The 7,955-nt window shown below is 37.6% G+C and overlaps 2 protein-coding genes across 2 annotated transcripts; both read right to left on the bottom strand.

Annotated features, from left to right (window-relative positions):
• Positions 1–944: 944 nt before the first annotated feature.
• On the bottom strand, positions 945–2,765 carry TM35_000011540 (uncharacterized protein; the record flags this gene model as incomplete). Its single annotated transcript, XM_029020835.1, has 1 exon — positions 945–2,765. The coding sequence occupies one exon, from the start codon at positions 2,763–2,765 to the stop codon at positions 945–947; it is 1,821 nt and encodes a 606-aa protein (XP_028887343.1).
• Positions 2,766–3,640: 875 nt separating this feature from the next.
• Positions 3,641–7,045, bottom strand: TM35_000011530 (uncharacterized protein; the record flags this gene model as incomplete). The annotated part of the gene is made up of 1 exon (XM_029020834.1): positions 3,641–7,045. One exon carries the CDS (start codon positions 7,043–7,045, stop codon positions 3,641–3,643), a length of 3,405 nt encoding a protein of 1,134 aa, XP_028887342.1.
• Between the last annotated feature and the right edge of the window lie 910 nt (positions 7,046–7,955).

The following is a 7,955-nucleotide window of genomic DNA, read 5'->3' as shown; positions in this document are numbered from 1 at the left end:
TTTTTTTTTTGTTTTTGTTTTTGTTTACGTCTTTCCATCTTATTTATCGTGGCAAGAATATACCCACACTGCAACGTCAGATATATCCCAAAGTACCGTTTTTTTTTTTTTTTCATTTTTTTAATTTTAATTTTTATTCTCTCTTTTTCCCTTTCGTCGTTAATACAATCGACTTCTTTAGGCGCTGCATTTCATTTATACAGACAGGAAGAAGTTTCTACCGTTGTAGAGGGTTGGGTAAAAACAAAAAAAAAAAAAAAGAAAAAAGAAAAAGAGAGTAATTGTTAACTCGTGGATGGTATTTGACAAAGAGAAAAATGTAAGAGGAAACATAAAAAAAAAAAAAAAAAAAAAAAAAAAAGGAAAAATACGTGAACCTTAAAACGAGACATATTACAAAAAACAGAGAACAATAAGGAAAAATAAGAATAACTAGATCAAAAAAAAAAAAAGATAGGATGAAAAGCTTACGAGGTATAGTGTCATTATATTGCCACTATCCCCGTACTCTATATTAAGGAGAGTCAGTAATTGGGGTGGTTTTTTTTTTTCTTCTTCCTTTTTTTCGTATTTGATCTTCTCTGCGTTTATGTGTGTATACAAGGCTGAATTTAATAATCATTGCCACACTACAGTCACTCAGACATGAACAAACAATTTTTTGTACTAACTGTTTTTCTTTTCTTTTCTTTTGCAAAATTTGAATGTCCTTTTCTGCATACCGGTAAAAATCAATAACATATATGCTATCCAAAGATCATTCGTAAACCATTTCCCAACACTTGGATTTAAAATATCCCCTCTCCCTCTCTCTCTATAAATATAAATATATTTTTTTGATCTATGTACATACGTATATCTGTATGTACATATATGGGGTTTAGTTCTCCATATAATCAGGGAGACTATTCCTACAGTCATCATTTCTTGTCCATCGGCTCTATTTAATGAATATCATCATTATCATCACTTTCACCTTCCCTACTTTGAGGAGTTACAGGTGGAGGAGAGATAATCATCGCTGGACGAGGTTGTGTAGGTAATACAATACCACTACCAGGAAGATGTTTTTTCAGAGAACCATCACCCTTAATATCGTCATCCACATCATTATCGCTTCCATCCTCACCGTAGTCATTGTTAATATCGTTACTGTGGTTACGTTGTTCCTCTCGCATTACCTCATTTTTATCATTCCCCACAACTTCTTCTTTCCGAAGTGTCGGGGAAACTGTTCGTACTTCTCTAACTTCTCCATCTCGTGGCTCTGTTCTCTTTTTTCCTTCTTCTTCTACTTCTTCTTCTTCTGGTTTATACTGCTGTTGTTGTGATGGTGGTGATGGTGTTGGTGGTGCGGGACGCTGTACAATGGCCGTTAACCGCCGCCGCTCACTACCGCCATCACTGCTGCCACTGTCAATATAGTCCTGAATACCCCCAACTCCTGCCGTTGCGACTGCCGCACTCACCACTTCATCACCTTTCAAAGTTTGTATTCCTTTCGGCGGATCTTCGTGCTCTTGTGAATGTACGGAATCCTCATCAAACTGCTTCACCTTTGCCACTACAGGCAGAACAACACCACCACCACCAACTTGGAGAGGAGAACCCTTATGTGGATCCTTATGAAGATTTTCATTGAGACCAGCAGCTCCATTATTATTCTCATCATCGCTATCTGAGAAGAGAGTGTCAAGTTGGATAATATTTTCACGCGGTTTTAAACCTGCAGACTGACTTGGACTTTGTAAAGGAGATTCACCTTGACGTTCTTGTTCCTTATGTACACTTTGGCGTATAATATTCGCGAGTGCATTACCACTGTTACTTTCTTTATTGGTATCATCTGGTGTTTTCTTTTCCACTATTTTTTCTTCTTTCTTTTCTTTTGGTGATTCACTTGCAGTATGATCTTCTTTCTTCATCATATTATGACCCAATGAAACCGCCCGGAGGAGAGACATTGAAGTTTCTTCACAGATATTTTTTACTGCATTAGAAACGACAACAACCGAATGTAGTGGTGATTCTTTTTCCTTTTCTTCCTTCTCAACATTCTGAACAGGATGAGTAGAATTTATGGAAAGACTATTTCCCCTATCACGATTTTCTTCTGGATGCACCACAAAAGTGGAAACAGTTCCAACTGTTGTAATAAGGGCTCCAGCGTTACTGTTACTTCTACGTCGTCCTTCTTGATAATCACTCCAGACATCACTACTGCTGCTGGAATCATCATGGTCCTTTGGAAATGCTGACTCTGCGTGTATGGGTCTTTCTGTTTTTTCTTTTCGCGTTGGAGTACTAACAGCAGCTGAGGTTGAATGCCCAAGAATGATTTGATTACCACTGTCACTTGATTCTTCCGCAACACTGTAGAGTTCCCCATCATCTTCATCCTCAACCTCCTCTTCCTTCTTCTTATTCTCTTGTACAGGAGTCTCATAACTTGTTCCTACACGAGCAAGAGGAGGACCTGGATTTTTCTTTTCATTTCCTTCAGCAGCTGTTTGCACTGGAGTCTCCTCTATATTTTCCTGTGGATTGGCTGCTGGCAACGGTATCACCATCCAATTTTCTCCATTTCCAGTTCCACTCTCACCAGCGGCCTTCCCGTCCTGTCGTAGTCGAGATGATGATGCGGAACGTGTTGCTGGCGGCAATGAATTCTCGTGTGATGGTAAGTCTCCTTGACTGGTGCTTTGTTTCCTGTGCCCCACGGTGTGTTCAGCAGCGCCCTTATGTGAAGAGCAGCAGCTACCCATTTCTCAGTTTATGATAATATGCACACCTCTCTTTTACTACCTCTTTCTCTTTCAATATATATATATATATATATATATATATAAATATGCGCGTTGATTCTTTTTTTTCTTTCTGTACACTTCGGCTCAAAGCGTGTCAGTAGGACACCCCCTGCCCCTCTATATGCCTTTACAAATAAATAAAGAAAAGAAGAGTGAAGAAAAAGAAGATTCATTACAGAAAGTGACAGTTATTTATTTATTTTTTCTTTTCATTTCTTTGTTTCTTGGATCTGTAAATCACCACTAATTTCACTAGTAGGAATAATAATAATAATAATAATAATAATAATAATAATAATGGTACAATGTATAGTGTCAGCTCTGTGAAAATAACAAAGGAACAGAAATATACCTTATCAAGCTGGATCAAGTAAAGAGAGAATACAAAAAAGGATATATTTATTCGTCTAACGTGCGCAATGTTGTGCATGTATGTATGTATGTATATATGTATAGAAAGAACCATACTACACTCCACAAGTAGAATCATCAACAACAGAGAGAGAAATATGGCTTGTACTCGCACTATGCAGTACTTTAAAAAATCAAAAACCCCCCAAATACTGGTATAGATGTATACATCTGACGCATGAAAACAATCAAAGAGAATAAATAAAACAAAGCAATAAGAATGTACATGATTATCAACAGAAACAAACCAAATGAAGAAAAATAATAATAATAAAAAAAAAAAAACAAATGTGCATCATCATCATCATCATCATCCACATCAGTTTATCGTTAAGTAAAATTTGCATGTACACTAACTACAAACCATCGGCAAATATATAACACTAGCATAATCTTTAGGGAATTTAACCCCTCAACGTTGATTACTTTGTCAGTCCAAATCGACGAGACCGCGATACAATCACTTTTTCTTGAGGGGATACTTTCTCTTTACTATTGTTAAATTCACCATTCACAGGAATCACACGTACAAAAAAGCCATGAACACTTTTCTCCGTAATACTATTGGATCTATTTTGTTGTTGCGATGACATTCCTCTTTTTGTTGAGATGTTGCTATTGTTTATGCTCCCCACATAACGGCTTCCACCACCATCACTTCTACTACGGTTCATTTCATACATGTTGTTATTAGACAAGGAAGAGTTGGGGTTATGTGTTGACATTTTCACAGTTGGTGTATTAGTAACAGTGGTAGTAGTAAAAGGGAATTCTTTTTTTTCTGCAGTGAAACGTTGTTGCTGTGGTTTTTCTGGTGATAGTCTTCTTTTATTATCTAAACCATGTCTAACATTAACAGTATTACTACTGTCACTACTGTATTCACTACTACTACTACTATAGACCACAGCCCCACTTCGTATACTTCTTGTAGTGCTTCTCTGCATTCTGGACGGAGTACGACTACCCTGTAATAACGACGTTTCGTTACTTTTCATCTGACTCACAGGAGATCTTTCTTTCACACCCAAATGCAAATTTTGCCCTTCTTGTTCCTTTGGAAATTCATTTAACAACGACTCAGGAGCAGCAGTTAACGAAATACCTTTATCAGGTGTGGTAAATTCCTCTATTTCTTCTACAGGATCCACTTTGCAATTAGAATGGTGTAATACTTTCGTGGCACCTCTATAATCTTGTGCAGAAACTCTATCGGATGGAAAAGGATGCGAAGTGGTCGATCCAACACTCCAAACATAAGACATATTCATCTTATTTAAATACTCTTGTCGCGGTGGGGCTTTCAATGGACTATTATGAATAACGTTTGCTGATGAATGACTACTCACCACTTCACTCTGATGTAAAGGTTGAGTAGGACTCATCAAGTAAGCGGCGGTTTGTGAACGTGAGCGTCCCACTTCTTTCAGAGCCCCATAAGGCACCCCAGTGCGTGGCTCATGTGGAATGTTGCTAACAGAACGTGATGATTTTAATGAATGAAATGGAGAAAACACAATAGGGGAATTATTTTCAATGTATCCATCTGTTTGACAGGAAACGGAATGCTTCGGCGGCGTTGCTGTGAGTGTGGTAGTGTCTACACTCTTATTTGATCTTCTTTTTTTTGTATATGCCATTGTCATCGTCTCCTCATCTTTTTGCTTAGACTCCTGATAGTTGTGATGATGTCTATCATCATAATGTGTAGATAAAGGCACATCACGGCCATCTGATGAGGGAGAGGAAATGGAAGATAGACTACACTGAACAGAAATGCTTCGATCATGATGATTCTGTGATAAGTGACAGTGTTGTGAGGTTGTTCTTTTTGTTGTAGTTGACACTGTGTCAACGCCGTCAGTCTTTTCTTTCCTTTGTGTGCATTTCTTATGAAGTAAACGATCTCGTTCCTTCTTTAGTTGATTACAGTAATTACGCAAACGCACTATTGCAGAGAGATCATGAACGTCTGTAATATTTGGTAGAGTTAGGGGATGTATAAGTGCACCTAAAGGTGGTAATGGATCCTCCGGAAGTTGTGGAATTTTGGAAGGTTTAGAGGCACTCATTCCTTCTCTCCAGAATTTAGGAGGATCCATTTTTTTAGTTTCAACTTCTTTTTCTTGAGACCATGATTGTTTCACACTGTATTTCTCTTCGTGTCGGTTATAATGATGATGATCATGGTCACGATGCATTATCTTCTCTTTCCCAGAAGAAGAAGAAGTTGTCGATACAGATGGGGAAATTTCATCATCATCTTTTTTGATACTCCCACTAGATGCTTTTTTCTTATCTATTTCCTCTGTTAACGATTTTCCTGTGTAGAATGAAGAGACATCACCCACAAATCGACACTTCTGTGCCTTTTTAGAAGAGTGCCCATAACTCTTTCGTGATATTGGTAATGGTAACACACTGCTACTACTAACACTTCTTTTCTTCTTGTGAGAATCATCATCATCATTATCATTATTATCATCAGGAACTGTAGTAGCGGTAGTTTTAGAGACAATAGGAGTATTATTCCTTTTTTTAGAATTATTCTTAGAAAAAGTCTGAAGAATACCCGGTGGTTTATTTCGTGATGTATCGGAAAAATGTGTACGATTTTCTAAATATTCTGATTTCGTTTCAGCGTTATTCCCATAAGGGTGTACTATCTGTTTTTGTTTCTGAAGGGATATTTTTTTCCCTCCCAAAATTCCCAAAGAGATTTCTTGGAAGTCCTCATGCTGCAATGGAGGAATATTTTGACGAGAAGACCAAAAAAGTTGGTTATACTCGTCTTCAACACGACTTACTTTTTTCTTTAGATAGTCTGCGAGAACCCGCAATGCGAGGACATCCCCGTTTGGGCATAGACCTCGTTCTGCAAGCCAACGACACATACGTTCATCATCTTCTTTTATATCACGCCATAGTTGATCCCCCCACTCCAGTGTATCGAGACTGCTGCGATTAGTGCGAGGAGGACTCTTACTTGACGGTAAACCTTCAGTATCTTGAAATAGTTTCTCTGTATATTGTGGATTTATTGCGATAGATTCTAAAGCCTCATTATGACGAGGTTCTTCAACATGATGAGTGGGGGTGATGATGTGTTGAGTATCAGTCTTTACATGAGAATTCGAACTGGAAAGAGTTTTTGAAGGATAACAGTTACGCTGCTGTTTTTCTTCTTCTTCTCGCTTATTTGGGTGATTACCCAATTTACTTTTCCTAGTAGAACTGTCATGGGGTTGAGAAAGAGGAGAAGATTTATGCTCCGGAGTTAAATGTCTTTGCATTCGACGAAGCAACTCTGCAAGAAGTTTTGTGGAAGCTTGCGGTGATGATTTTGTACTGTACTCCCGCCGAACATTCCATTCACGAGGTCTATCATTGTGTGTGTTATCATCTAAGTAAGAGTTATCTGGTGGAAGATTTGGTTGCGGTGAAAATGCCAACGGGTCAGATGCCATGGATGTATTTTGCCCCTTTATACTATGTTCGTATCGTAAAGGTGCAATTGGGGATATCCAAAATAGTTCTTTTTCATTCTCTTTTTCTGTATGTATCTGCTTTTTATTATTGGATTCACAGGGTATCCCACTCTGCAGATACTCTTTTTCTTCTTCTTGCTCTTCTTGCTTTCTGTTTACACCAAGAGGAGAATATCCAAACTTTTCTGTGATCTCCTTTACTCCTGGTTGACGCACTATATATGCGTACGGTCCAAGTGAAATCAATGCATTTGATGATGAGAGAGATGTAGATTTGGATTGAATACTTGCATAAGACTGATTATTATCTGTTTGTTTTCCTTTATTAAAATACCCCATCTTACTTGCTGACTTCCATCTCTTTTCGGCTGAGAGTACTCCTCTTTTTGATGATGGCGATGGTGACAAGACCCTACTTCTACAAGGGGTGGAAACTGCATTCCTACTTGTCTTTTTGGTATGCGGCTGCAACATCTTTGTGGTTAGTTAGTGTGCTATCACTACTAATACGATATATATATATATATATATATGACACAACTTCCTTTCTAGAATAAACCATGGAGATAAAAGGATGAGAAAAAGCAAAAAAAAAAAAAAAAAAAAATGAAAAAAAAAATGATAGAAATCAAAACAAAACCTCTTAGAAAGGAAATTATTTTTAAATATTAGCTAGTTCTATTTATAAATAAATCATTTAAGTATATACCTTCATAAACCTCACCAAACACGATACCCTCTAATCCTGCTCCCTCCCTGCTATTCCCGTCTTGTGCTACCCATACCACAACAGCCGATACAATACTTAACGATCTTCATGCACACCCAAAATTGTCACAAGGAATTATTTTGAGTAAGAGAAAAACCTCTACAACGGAGAATCACTTTATGTGCAATATAAATGAATTCGTGGTAAAAGCGAATTGCACCATGGGTAGCACAGAAGAAAAAACGAGAAAAACAAAAGAGCAGAAGCCTATAGGGAAACAGCCAATAAAGAGGACCATTGCTCTCCACAGACTCCATCAGGGCCGCACTTTCTGTCCGCTTTTCATTACTTCCAAAATAATAAATCTTACAGTAAAAGAGAGATGATAATCCGCAAGGAGGTGAGAAGACTATAACAAGAAAACGGAGAAAAAAAAAGTGAAAAGTGAATGTAAAATGGGGGAAAAAAAACCTCTTTTTTTTATATATATACACTAAAGAAAAATTGATTAGTTTGCGTGTATCCTATTCTGGCATCAAT

This window comes from Trypanosoma theileri (assembly GCF_002087225.1).
Source record: "Trypanosoma theileri isolate Edinburgh chromosome Unknown TM35_Tth_1_V1, whole genome shotgun sequence".
Taxonomy (NCBI): domain Eukaryota; phylum Euglenozoa; class Kinetoplastea; order Trypanosomatida; family Trypanosomatidae; genus Trypanosoma; species Trypanosoma theileri.
This window is presented reverse-complemented; position numbering and strand designations above follow the sequence as displayed.